The 14804-nt window shown below is 36.2% G+C and overlaps 1 protein-coding gene across 1 annotated transcript in view; it reads right to left on the reverse strand.

Annotated features, from left to right (window-relative positions):
• Positions 1-14804, reverse strand: part of LOC309830350 (uncharacterized protein C12orf56 homolog) — a gene marked incomplete at both ends in the record, with an annotated part of 59834 nt that overhangs the window by 3498 nt on the left and 41532 nt on the right. The window contains 3 exon segments of the mRNA XM_082666836.1: positions 2311-2385; positions 2692-2766; positions 4860-4983. Of these exon segments, the coding sequence (XP_082522962.1) occupies positions 2311-2385; positions 2692-2766; positions 4860-4983 (274 nt within the window).

Raw genomic sequence — 14804 nt, forward strand, 5'->3', positions numbered from 1 at the left:
GTCAGAGAGTCTGGAGCAGGGAAACAAAGCAATGGCCATATGGGGATTAAATTTTTAATTTCTTTAGCATCTTGCTCCGCCCAAGTAAGAGAATCAGCCAGCACTGACTGGGATGGTGTATTCAATGATCCCAACAGGTTCCTTGCTTGCAAGTTTCTCTAAAGTGGTCTATTTCTATCCAGACTCTTTAGAAATGGGTTAATACCAAAGCTTTAAACAGTGTTAGTGGTCCTTTTGCCATCTTTCATCCTGACATGCTTTATGGTCACAGTCTGGGCTCATAATCAACTCAGTTCCTTTGGTGAACCAACCCTAGAGGTTGATAAGGAAACTTTCCTGTTGCTTGTAGTTTTTAGGACCCCGTCTGGAACCACCGCACAGAAAAAGGAAGGGTTTTGCGTCTTGCACATAAGAGCTTCTGGGCTGGGAATGACTATAACTGTACAGCACTTTGAAGTGGGCCCGAGATTGGTTGGGGTCTATGTGCTGCTAAAGGAGCCAAGCTCTTGGGTTCAGTCTCTGTATAAGGTAATTGGCTGTACTACTGACAAGTGTACCCTCTGCCTCCAGCCAAGTTTTTGGAAACATATGTCACAGAGATCTGGCAAGATAATCTAGATTCCCTAGGACAGACTCAACATCACTCTAGAAAAATACCTCAAAGCAGAAAATCACTGATGGTTAAGAGAGGCATCTTCATATATGGAAAGAGAACATAATACCACGTGTCAAATCCTCCATTAGCAACGAAAATTTAGTTTGGGTTACTACCTTTTGAAAAGTTTTCCATTTAAATCTATGTTGATTGAATAGACAAATACATGAATGAATAAAGGGAAAGGAAGTTTGGGGACATGAAAAGAGATTAGGGGATAAAGCCTTTATTAGAATTAATTCAGCAGATATTTTATTTAGCATCTATTGTGTGCCTAGCACAACAGACATAGCTCCTACCCTTACTGGCACCTGGAGTCTGTTTGGGGAGAAAGACATTGTATCAATCATGATAGACTAAGTTATGCTGTGGTAACAGATCTCACAAAACGTCAATGCTTTGCTTAATACAGCAAAGGTTTATTATTTGCTCACACTGTATGTCCCTTAAGGGTCAGTAGGGGGTTCTGCTCATTGTAGTCACTCAGGACCATATGGAGTGTTGCCAGTCACCATGCCAGAGGAAAAAGGAAGCCAGGGAAGCATGCACTGGCTCCTAAACCTTTGCGCAAGAAGTGACGTAGGTTACTTCTGCTCAGATTCCATTGGCCAAAGCAAAAACAGAGAGCTACCTAATTTCAAGTGGGAAAGGATGTACGCTCCTACTACGTGCCTGGAAGGAGAGAGAGCCAGAATATGTGTGGACACTAATGGCTACCACAAGAAAGAACCAAATAATAACACAAACACATGTGACTTGCAACAGTGACAAGTTCTATGAAGAAAAGGAAGAAGACACCATGCTATGATTGTGTGTCCATAATGGGGGAATCTTACCTAGTCAGAGGTGAGAGAATCATCCCCCCCACCCTGCACCAGGAAGGGGCACTGAGGCCTGAAGGACAAGTAGGGGTTAACTAGGTGGAAAAGGGAGGGGAAAGCGTTTGAGGAGGGCAGACCGAGGGAATGGTAAAGATCCTGTGACGGAGTTGGGGGTGTTGGGGGTGAGCAGTGGGTATGAGACCGACATGGAAGAGTGAGGCAACTGATGAGGCTGTAGGGTCATAATATGTACAGCCTTGTCGGCCATATTAAGAAGTTTAGTCTTTATTTGTTATATCTTTCTTTATTACGAGAGATTTAAAGCAAGGGATGACATAATCAGATTTTTATTTTGCATTGGTTCCTCTGACTGTAGTCCGGTGAGAAGATAGGACAGACCATGTAGATGCAATTATAGTGCCAAGGAGAGAGATGGTGATATTACAGACCAGGATGGTGGCTGCCAGGGCAGAGTGGCCAGAGTATTAAAAGTGTTATATTCGTACTTGCCAAGTCACACTCAGTGTTTAAGATAAATGTTCATTTTTTTCACTTAATTATACAGCCAGTATTTTAATATTCTGTTTTCTGCATATATCTTAGGGCTTTTCATTAAATAAAGATCACGTTTAAGATGTCATTTCAGTACCTTAAACATTCAGGCCCCAAATATAAAAACATTTTATTTTGGTTAATAAAATCATCAAATTTACATTTTCTTCTGTTTTATAAACTTGACTACTTACAGAGAAATTTTGTTTTATTAATTAAGCACAAGAGCATCTGTTTCATTAGCCTTGAGTGGTAGTTTTGTTTCTGCTTCTAGGTACTTACTATGGGAGGACGACTTTGTAGAAAGGACATCATCCAGCTAATAGCAAACTTTGATGACCCCCATCCAAGATTTCCCTAAAAGATTCAAGGAAATAAACAAGTTATATTCATGAAGTTCAAGTTTTAAAAAGATACCTAAAAAGATATTCATTCTCAAATACATTTTATCCTGATTAATCAAATCTTTAAAATCAGTATTTAGGAAAATAAGCTAGATGAACACTTAAGAGCAAAAGCAGTAATATCATTTAAATCAACCAATTTTGGAGATTATCTCTAATACAAACATTTTTAAGGTATATTATTAATCATATATATATCATATGATAGTCATGATGTATATAATAATCACACAATATAGTATGTATAATAAAAACGTACCTGCTGAAAGACAAGAAGTATCTCATATAAAAGTGCTGTAGCTCTATCTGTATATTCCACGATAAGCTTCTGTAACTAGAATTTTAAATAGTAATCAATGCAATATCATTGGCAGAGCCAGAAAATGATCATTTCTCCTGGTTCTCTTTAAGTATTTATAAAAGAATTTATGATCAACAAAAAATATTAGTGTGGTTAATTTTCTTGTTCTGTTTGATTCAGTCATTCTCAAAAAAGTGGCTCTCATAAAATGAGTGCACATTTAATAATGGCTAAGAAAGTAGGTCAGGGAAAGAAGATACAAGGTCCTACAGAATACTAACACAAAAAAAATTGCACACTTAATTTGCAAAATCATTCAGATCAGCAACCCTGCTTCCTTTCAAGAATGTAGAAATTTGCTCCCCAGAATTAAAGTGGGAGATCCTCTGGGGAATTTAGTCTTATGCCCATCTTGAAGGATAACTCCTTCTGTGGTATGGGTAAGTATAGGGTTAGAGACATTTTGTTGCTGTTGTTCTCAAGAAATCCAAACATTTGGTGAAGCTGTCTTCTAGCCCATAGGCCACTTGGTGCATGAGAAAGAACTGTGTCTGCAGGCATGCTACAGGCCAACACATTTTCCCTAGCGGTATTCTTTGCAAGGAAGAGCTCTATTTTGAAATCTCCCACTCTATTAGACCTTGGAACCAGAATTTATATGATTTGCTCATGGCTTCACTAATAGCCCAGGTGCAAAAGGTCAGCAGATCCAAAAACAGGAAATTCAGACCTATCTATACTGCCCACTAAATATTTTCATATGGAAATATCAAAGGCAAATCAAATAAACTAATCCAAAACCAAGCTCATTATTTCCCCTTTAAACCTACTCTTCTTGTTGTAATTCTTATCTGTCACCCAGGCCAGAATCTAGAAGTCATCTAATCTTAACTCTTTATCTTCCCATCAACTTATCAACTCAGTTTCCTAAAAATTTCTGGAATCTTCCCTCTTCACAACTACTATCCCTTTTTTTCATTTATTTATTCAACAAACATGCATCAGACACTGTACTAGTTGGAGTACTGTACTGTACTAATGGAGAGTAACAAGAGACATGGTTCCTGCCCTCATGGAACATACAATCTAGTGGGGAACAGACATCAGTCTAATAATCACATAAATTGCCTAGTTACAAACTGAGACAAGGGCTCTGAAAGAAAAACACAAGAAGGTAGGAGAGCTCTAAAAAGAAAGCCTAGTTTTGTTTAGGGGTCAAGGAAGGCTTCCTTCTTGCCCATATCATCCCTCACCTGAACTACAGCACTAGCTTCTTAACACCTCTGTCTGTCAGTCTTGCTTCCATCCTCCTCTTTCATCCCTAATTCCCTCACTCCACTGTTGATATTGGTATCATAGACGCTCTGTATACAGTCTGCTATAACACATTGATGTTATATTTGACTAACGTCTGTCTATCCAACTCAACTCTAAACTAATGAGGGCAGAGATTGTGTCTATTTTGCTTCTCGTTTGGACCCCACTGCCTAGCACACTGTTTAGCTCATAACAGATGCTCAATAAATATTTATTGAATGAATGAGTGAATTTAAGAGTTTGCTAAAACATAACTCTGATTGTATGTTCAACAACTATGAAATCATGTCCCATCCTTTAAAGAAATTCTGTGTTGGCCTACTCAAAAAAAACTAATAATAACCTGATTTATTCTCTCAGAATAAGTGCATTATAGGCACTTTGATATGTCTAATGTTTTAGTAAAACTTTAGAAAAATAAGTAACTAAGTTTGCACTACTTAGATAGGTAAGGAAATGGTAAACTAAGGCAAGAACGTTAATCCTAAAATCTCTAAGACAGTGCTTTTTTACCCGTTAGACCCTTGCTGTGGAATTATATATGTAAATATTTTATATAGAGATAAATATAAACAGATTTATCTAATGTATAAAGAATAATAATTTTTCTTAGTATGTATACTCTAAAACATATAAAATGGATATAATAGTAATATTGACAGAATAGCTATCTAAATTTTGAGATTAATAATAACGTATTTACTCTTTGATTTAATTATCTTTCTATACTCTACGATGTCAAGGTCCACATAGAAGAACCCAGGACCCCTATGTATTGTAGTTAGTCTATTCCAAAATTCTCCTCTCACCTCAGCATCAAAAGACATCTCAACTAAAGCTGAATCAGCCACCAACTGGATGTCAAACACAGGACAAGATTTTGGAATCTGAGGCTCGCTAATTAAAATTACCAAGAGGTTAAATAGTGTTCCCCTGAAAAAAAAATAAAGGCTGTTAATGAGAAAAGTTAAAAAAAAAAATAGCAGTGACACTAAGTTTGCAGAAACTGAGTGTAATTATACTTACAGGTATGAAGCATTGCAGACCATTCTTTTTTTTAATTGAGGTATAGTTGATTTACAATATTATATTTGTTTCAGGTATACAATATAGTGATTCAAAAATTTTATAGATTATACTCCATTTATAGTTATTATAAAATATTGGCTATATTCCCCATTTTGTACAATATATCCTTATAGCTTATTTATTTATTTATTGATTGATTGATTGATTGATTTTGCGGTACGCGGGCCTCTCACTGCTGTGGCCTCTCCCGTTGCGGAGCACAGGCTCCGGACGCGCAGGCTCAGCGGCCATGGCTCACGGGCCCAGCCGCTCCGCGGCATGTGGGATCTTCCCGGACCGGGGCACGAACCCATGTCCCCTGCATCGGCAGGTGGACTCTCAACCACTGCGCCACCAGGGAAGCCTGCTTATTTGTTTTATATGTAGTAGTTTGCCCTCTTAATTCCCTATGTCTGTCTTGCCCCTTTCCCTTCCCTCTGCCCACTGGTAAGCACTAGTTTGTTCTCTATATCTGTGAGTCTGTTTCTTTTTTGTCAGATTCATTAGTTTTATTTTTTAGATTCCACATATAAGTGATATCACAGTGTTTGTCTTTCACTGTTTGACTTATTTCACTAAGTGTAACACCCTCCAGGTCCATTCATGTTGTTGCAAATGGCAAAATTTTATTCTTTTTTAGAGCTGAGTACTATTCCATTGTGTGTGTGTGTATGTGTGTGTGTATATACACACACACACACACATATATACACACACACTACATCTTCTTTATCCATTCATCTGTTAATGGACACCAAGGTTGCATCCATATTTTGGCAATTATAAATAATGCTGCTATGAACATTGGAGTGCATGTATCTTTTCGAATTAGTGTTTCTCATTTTGTTTAGATATATACCCAGGAGTTGGGCAATTCCAGTTAGAATTGCTGGATCATATTGTAATTCTATTTTTAATTTTTTGAGAAACCTCCATACTGTTTTCCATAGTGGCTGCACCAATTTACATTCCTACCAACAGTGTACAAGAGTTCCCTTTTTTCCACATCCTCACCAACATTTGTATTTGTGGTCTTTTTGATGATAGTCATTCTGGCAGATGTGAGGTGCTATCTCATTGTAGTTTTGATTTGCATTTCTCTGATGACTAGTGATGTCGAGCCTGTTTCATGTGCCTGTTTGCCATCTGTATATCTTCTTCGAATAAATGTCTTTTCAGGTCTTCTGCCCATTTTTTAATCGGGTTGTTTGGGGGTTTTTTTGCACTGAGTTGTATGAGTTGTTATATATTTTGGATATTAATCTTTTATCAGTCATATCATTTGCAAATATTTTCTCCCATTCAGTAGGTTGTCTTTTCGTCTTGTCAATGGTTTCCTTTGCTGTGCAAAAGCTTTTAAGTTTAATTAGGTCCCATTTGTTCATTTTTGCTTTTGTTTCCTTTGCCTTAGGAGACAGATTCAAAACAGCATTGCTACAATTCATGTCAAAGAGTGTTCTGCCTATGTTTTCTTCTAGGAGTTTTATGGTTTATGGTCTTACATTTAGGTCTCTAATCCATTTTGAGTTTATTTTTGTATATGGTATGAGAAAATGTTCTAATTTCATTCTTTTACATATAGCTGTCCAGTTTTCCCGGCACCACTTACTGAAGAGGCTGTCTTTTCTCCATTGTATATTCTCGCGTCCTTTGTTGTAGATTAACTGACCATAAGTGCATGGGTTTATTTCTGAGCTCTCTATTCTGTTCCATTGATCTATGTGTCTGTTTTTGTGCCAGTACCATATTGTTTTGATTATTGTAGCTTTGTAGTATAGTCTGAAGTCAGGGAGCACGATACCTCTAGCTGTTTTTTCTCAAGATTGTTTTGGCTATATAGGGTCTTTTGTGTTTCCGTACAAGTTTTTAAATTGTTTGCTCTAGTTCTGTGAAAAATGCCATTGGTATTTTGATAGGGATTATATTGAATCTGTAGATTGTCTTGGGTAATATGGTCATTTTAAGGATATTAATTCTTCCAATCCACGAACATAGTATATCTTTCCATCTGTTTGCATCATCTTCAATTTCTTCAATTTCTTCAATTTCTTTCATCAGGTAGGTTTCACCTCAGAAAACTATAAGGTAGATTTACCTCCCTTAGGTAGGTTTATTCCTCCTTAGGTAAGTTTATTCCTAGGTATTTTATCTTCTTGATGCGATTGTAAATGAGATTGTTTTGTTTTGTTTTTTATGAAGTGGTAATTCATCATGGTTTTTTAAATTGATGTATAGTTGATGTACAATATTATATAAGTTACAGGTGTACAGTATACTGATTCACAATGTTTAAAGGTTCTACTCCATTTATAGTTATTATAAAATATTGGCCATATTCCTCATGTTGTATAATATATCCTTGTAGCTTATTTTATACATAATAGTTTGTACCTCTTAATCCCTACCCCTATATTGCCCCTCCCAGGATTGTTTTCTTAATTTCTCTTTCTGATAGTTCATTGTTAGTGTATAGAAATGCAACAGATTTCTGTGTATTAACTTTGAATCCTGCAACTTTACCAAATTCATTGATGAGCTCTAGTAGTTTTTAGTGGCGATTGCAGATCATTCTTGACTGAGCTTTTGTATCCCTAGACATGCAGACAAATGTCTAGTGATGAAACATTTAAGTGAAAATATAATTTCTTGGTCTTTTGGTTCAGAAAAAATATAGTTCTAGAAGTTCACTTAGCTTGGAAAGCTTAGGGAATCTGGATTTAAGGGAAATTTGAGTGATTTAAATTATAGCAGTATTTCCCAAAGGGCTTTTTATGGATTACTAATTCCAGGCAATATTATAGTCAAAATAGGTGCTGTGGTCAAAGGAAGTATGGGAAATACTTGGGTAAGGCAAGTTCACTGGATAGTTTTACTACGGGACTTCTCAGAGATTTTATATCTGTTTATCTCTGGGACAAAGAAACAGTATGAAGCATTTCTTAAAACGCTTATCTCTTAAGTTTTTTGACTCGAGAAACCTTTTTTTAACAAAGAATTTCAGAGGTTTACTGTTCCACTAAAGATCACTAGCTATTAGTGAATAAAACTAGTATTAAACTTGAAGCCTTTTGATTTCAAACAAAAATGTGGACTGTTAGTACAGTCCACTAACGTACACTAATAACTCACTTAAATGTTACTATATATTTGAATAATATATCATAGTATTTGAAAATAAAAAGGCACACACACACAAAATCACAATTCAAAATGTGCATCCTGAGAAGCCGGGTTAGTAACCCTATTTTCATGTGTATAGTACAACCCATGTATGGTTGAAAAGGAGCTGAAGGCAGACCACTGAAAATATCAGTTGCCTAACTGAAGTCAGTATCAGAGTAGCTTTGACAGATAGGAGCAATAAAAGAATTTACATACAGGACTGTATAAAAATTCTCTATAACCTTAAGCATTCCTTTCATAATGGAATAAAGAAGAATATAAACAATCCTTGTTTAGTAATATTTGAGGCTTCCTAATCTTTTTACAGTCATTTAAATCATTACCATGATTAGAAGTTTACCAAAATTCTACTAGAAATATAATTCCCCTCGTTTCTCCAACTCAAAAAACAAGTCTAGGGCTTCCCTGGTGGCTCAGTGGTTAAGAATCCGCCTGCCAATTCAGGGACATGGGTTCAAGCCCTGGTCCAGGAAGATCCCACATGCCGCAGAGCAACTAAGCCCATGCACCACAACTACTGAGCCTGCGCTCTAGAGTCCGTGAGCCACAACTACTGAGCCCATGTGCCACAACTAATGAAGCCCGCACGCCTAGAGCCCGTGCTCTGCAACAAGCGAAGCCACCATAATGAGAGGCCTGTGCACTGCAAGGAAGAGTAGCCCCCGCTCACTGCAACCAGAAAAAAGAAAGCCTGTGTGCAGCAACAAAGATCCAACACAGCCAAAAATAACTAACTAACTAAATTAATTAATTAAAAAAAAAAAAAACAAGTCTAGTTCTCATATCTGCAAAAGAAGTTAGAACATTGTCAGTTAGCACATCGCTCAAAAAAGCAGGATATGTCCTACAGGATATTTGCTAATGTTTGATTCAGGCTGTTTTATAAAACAGCCAGTCTATTTTCAGAAGACACTTCCAAAATCAACAAAGCACTCCATTTAGAAGCTTTTCCTGATATTAAGTTTGAATTGACATTCCATTCACTGTTATATTTAATTATAGTCCTTTATTTTCAGCAACGGCTTCATTTCAAAGTATCGTATACCCTAGGCTACGGGAAGGAACTCTCAAATTCTGAGTCACTTGCTGTGGTAATACATGAATTCAACCATAAGGATACTGAAAAAAAAGAAAGGATTATGGCATATTTCAAGAATACAATGAAGTGGGTTGAACAAATAAAATTTCTACTTATGAGGTGATGAAGAGTGGCCTCTGCTCTCCGCAACTGGAGAAAGCCCTCGCACAGAAACGAAGACCCAACACAGCCAAAAATAAATAAATAAATTTATTTAAAAAAAAAAAAAAAAAATTTCTACTTATGAAAAAAATAAAGAGAAAAATGCTGAAATGAATAAATGCTTTTTTATTTGCTCAAATGGAATTTAATTTGAAATCTATCCCTTCTGCCAACTCAATTTAAAATCCATTAAGCCAATAATAGATAAAAGAATTTTAATCTAAAATGGTAGTTTCATCCTGACTTATTATAATAGACTTATTATAGGGTTGACATCACACCCTTAAAAATGGTACCAACAGTTTGATACTTTCATTGTTTAGATTGTTATTATTTCTAATATAAGAATTTTTAATGTATTAAAGTATCTTAAAATACAGACTTTGAAGGGCAAACTCATGGTCTCATAAGTCATCTTATGTTATTGTGGTAGGCAGAATTTTAATATGGCTTCCAAGATTTTCATCCCATGGTATATACACTATATGATCCCTTCCCCTAAAGTATGGTCAGGACCTGTGAATCTATTAGGCTATCACTCTTGTCATTATGTTATGTTAGATGAGAAAGGTGAAGAGATTTTGCGAATATAATTAAGATCCCCAATTAGTTGACTTTTGAGTTAATCAAAGAGAGATTATCCTGACTGGGCCTGATCTAATGAGGCGAGCCCTTTAAAGGAGAGTTTAGGCCTTTCCTGAGCTCAGAGATATTCCTGCCAAGAAGCAAGCTGTCATGAGTTTTACAGCTATAAGGAAATTAATTCTGCTAACAACTACCCAGATGAGCTTGGAAGAGGGCCCCAAGCCTCTGATGAGACTGCAGCCCCAGCCAACACCTTGATTGAAGCCTTATGAGACCCTGAGCAGAGGATCCAGCTAAGCTGTGCCCAAATTTCCTGATCTACAGAAACTGTGACATAATAAGTGTATGTTGTTTGAAGCCACTAACTTTGTGGTAATTTGTTACATGGCAATAGAAGATTATTAATTGTATTAAACATTTATGGTGGTAGTTAATGGTATAGGTAACATGATTTGACCCCTATGAATATCAAAATTGACTGAAAAGTTAGTGTTACAACCAGACTCTACTATAGCAATATAATATATATATCAAAGGGCATGAAAAGAATTAGACATATCAGGAAAGAGGCTTGATGTAGTAGGGCTGATGTGGTTGAACCAAGTTAAGACAGAACAATTAAAATGCGACACTTTACAACAGAGATTGGTAAGAATGATTTTCTCCATCTTGGATAAAGAAACATAAGGACCAAAAGGTGGACAAAAAGGGTAACATGACTTAGCAATACTTTCAGTGTGGGAGAAGATGTAAATATCATTCATAATTTTCAATCTCCCTCTTGGAGATTGGGAAAATGGCAGTACCATCAACTGCATAAAGAAGTATGCAGAGAAAATAACAGAGTATATTTTCCTTGTATGCTGTAAAGCAGGGGTCAAGAAACTATGGCCTGCAGTCCAAATAGCCTAGAACCTGTTTTTGTAAATAAAGCTTTATTGTAACACAGCTGTGCCCATTCCTTTGCATATTGTCTGTGGGTGCTTTTGTGACAATGGCAGCATTAAGTAGTTTCAACAGAGACTATATGGCCTGAAAAGCCAAAATAATTTACTATATGGCCTTTTTTTTTTTAATTTTTGGCTGCATTGGGTTTCTGTTGCTGTGTGCGGGCTTTCTCTAGTTGTGGCGAGTGGCGGCTACTCTTTTTTTTTTTTTTTTTTTTGAATTTTATTTTATTTTTTTTTATAAAGCAGGTTCTTATTAGTTATATATTTTATACATATTAGCGTATATATGTCAATTCCAATGTCCCAATTTATTCCACAGCCACCACTGCACCTGACACTTTCCCCTTTGGTGTCCATACGTTTGTTCTCTACATCTGTGTCTATTTCTGCCTTGCAAACCAGTTCATCTGTACCATTTTTCTAGGTTTCACATATATGTGTTAACATACAATATTTGTTTTTCTCTTTCTGACTTACTTTACTCTGTATAACAGTCTCTAGATCCATCCACGTCTCTACAAATGACCCAATTTTGTTCCTTTTTATGGCCGAGTACTATTCCATTGTATATATGTAGCACACCTTCTTTATCCATTCATTTGTTGATGTGCATTTAGGTTGCTTCCATGACCTGGCTATTGTAAATAGTGCTGCAATGAACATTGGGGTGCATGTGTCTTTTTGAATTATGGATATCTCTGGGCATATGCCCAGTAGTGGGATTGCTGGGTCATATGGTAGTTCTATTTTTAGTTTTTTAAGGAACCTCCACACTGTTCTCCATAGTGGCTGTATCAATTTACATTCCCACCAACGGTGCAAGAGAGTTCCCTTTTCTCCACACCCTCTCCAGCATTTGTTGTTTATAGGTTTTCTAATGATGCCCATTCTAACTGGTTTGAGGTGATACCTCATGGTAGTTTTGATTTGCATTTCTCTAATAACTGGTGATGTTGAGAAGCTTTTCATGTACTTCTTGGCCATCTGTATGTCTTCTTTGGAGAAATGTCTATTTAGGTCTTCTGCCCATTTTTTGCTTGGGTTGTTTGTTTTTTAAATATTGACCCAGCACCACTCATTGAAGAGACTGTCTTTTCTTCATTGTATATCCTCGCCTCCTTTGTCATAGATTAGTTGACCATAGGTGCGTGGGTTTATCTCTGGGCTTTCTATCCTGTTCCATTGATCTATATTTCTGTTTTTGTGCCAGTACCATATTGTCTTGATTACTGTACCTTTTTAGTATAGTCTGAAGTCAGAGAGTCTGATTCCTCCACCTCCATTTTTTTTCCCTCAAGACTGCTTTGACTATTCAGGGTCTTTTGTGTCTCCATACAAATTTTAAGATTTTTTGTTCTAGTTCCATAAAAAACGCCATTGGTAGTTTGATAGGGATTGCATTGAATCTGTAGATTGCTTTGGGTAGTAGAGTCATTTTCACAGTATTGATTCTTCCAATCCAAGAACATGGTATATCTCTCCATCTGTTTATGACATCTTTGATTTCTTTCATCAGCATCTTATAGTTTTCTGAGTACAAGTCTTTTACTTCCTTAGGTAGGTTTTATCCTAGGTATTTTATTCTTTTTGTTGCAGTGGTGAATGGGATTGTTTCCTTAATTTCCCTTTCTGATCTTTCGTTGTTAGTGTATGAGAATGCAAGAGATTTCTGTGCATTAATTTTGTATCCTGCAACTTTACAAAATTCATTGATTAGCTCGAGTAGCTTTCTGGTGGCATCTTTAGGATTCTCTATGTATAGTATCATGTCATCTGCAAACTGACAGTTTTGCTTTTTCTTTTCCAATTTGTATTCCTTGTGTTTCTTTTTCTTTTCTGATTGCCATGGCCAGGACTTCCAAAACTATGTTGAATAATAGTGGCGAGAGTGGACATCCTTGTCTTCTTCCTGATCTTAGAAGAAATGCTTTCAGTTTTTCACCATTAAGAATGATGTCTGCTGTGGGTTTGTTGTATATGGCCTTTATTATGATGAGGTAGATTCCCTCTATGCCCACTTTCTGGAGAGTTTTTATCATAAATGGGTGTTGAATTTTGTCAAAAGCTTTCTCTGCATCTATTGAGATGATCATATGGTTTTTATTCTTCACTTTGTTAATATGCTGTATCACATTGATGGATTTGCGTATATTGAAGAATCCTTGCATCCCTGGGATAAATTCCACTTGATCATGTTGTATGATCCTTTTAATGTGTTGTTGGATTCTGTTTGCTAGTATTTTTGCATCTATATTTATCTGTGATATTGGTCTGTAATTTTCTTTTTTTGTAGTATCTTTATCTGGTTTTGGTATCAGCGTGATGGTGGTCTCATAGAATGAGTTTGGCAGTGTTCCTGCCTCTGCAATTTTTGGGAAGAGTTTGAGAAGGATGGGTGTTAGCTCTTCTCTAAATGTTTGATAAAATTCGCCTGTGAATCCATCTGGTCCCGGACTTTTATTTGTTGGAAGATTTTTAATCACAGTTTCAATTTCATTACTTGTGATTGGTCTGTTCATATTTTCTATTTCTTCCTGGTTCAGTCTTGGAAGGTTATACCTTTCTAAGAATGTGTCCATTTCTTCCAGGTTGTCCATTTTATTGGCATAGAGTTGCTTGTATTGTTCTCTTAGGATGCTTTGTATTTCTGTGGTGTCCGTTGTAACTTCTCCTTTTTCATTTCTAACTTTATTGATTTGAGTCCTCTCCCTCTTTTTCTTGATGAGTCTGGCTAAAGGTTTATCAATTTTGTTTATCTTCTCAAAGAACCAGCTTTTAGTTTTATTGATCTTTGCTATTGTTTTCTTTGTTTCTATTTCATTTATTTCTGCTCTGATCTTTATGATTTCTTTCATTCTACTAACTTTGGGTTTTGTTTTTTCTTTTTCTAGTTCTTTCAGGTGTAAGGTTAGATTGTTTATTTGAGATTTTTCTTGCTTCTTGAGGTAGGCTTGTATTGCTATAAACTTCCCTTTTAGAACTGCTTTTGCTGCATCCCATAGGTTTTGGATTGTCGTGTTTTTGTTATAATTTTTCTCTAGGTATTTTTTGATTTCCTCAGTGATCTCTTGGTTATTTATAACATATTGTTTAGCCTCCATGTGTTTGTGTTTTTTACGTTTTTTTCCCTGTAACTGATTTCTAATCTCATAGCGTTGTGGTCGGAAAAGATGCTTGATATGATTTCGATTTTCTTAAATTTACTGAGGCTTGATTTGTGACCCAAGATATGATCTATCCTGGAGAATGTTCCATGCACACTTGAGAAGAAAGTGTAATCTGCTGTTTTTGGATGGAATGTCCTATAAATATCAATTAAATCTATCTCGTCTATGGTGTCATTTAAAGCTTGTGTTTCCTTATTAATTTTCTGTTTGGATGATCTGTCCATTGGTGTAAATGAGGTGTTAAAATCCCCCACTATTATTGTGTTATTGTCAATTTCCTCTTTTATAGCTGTTACCAGTTGCCTTATGTATTGAGGTGCTCCTATGTTGGATGCATATATATTTATAATTGTTATATCTTCTTCTTGGTTTGATCCCTTGATCATTATGTAGTGTCCTTCCTTGTCTCTTGTAACATTCTTTATTTTAAAGTCTATTTTATCCGATATGAGTATTGCTACTCCAGCTTTCTTTTGATTTCCATTTGCATGGAATATCTTTTTCCATCCCCTCAGTTTCAGTCTGTATGTGTCCCTAGGTGTGAAGTGGGTCTCTTGTAGA

This window comes from Grampus griseus, assembly GCF_964374135.1.
Source record: "Grampus griseus genome assembly, chromosome: 11".
NCBI lineage: Eukaryota > Metazoa > Chordata > Mammalia > Artiodactyla > Delphinidae > Grampus > Grampus griseus.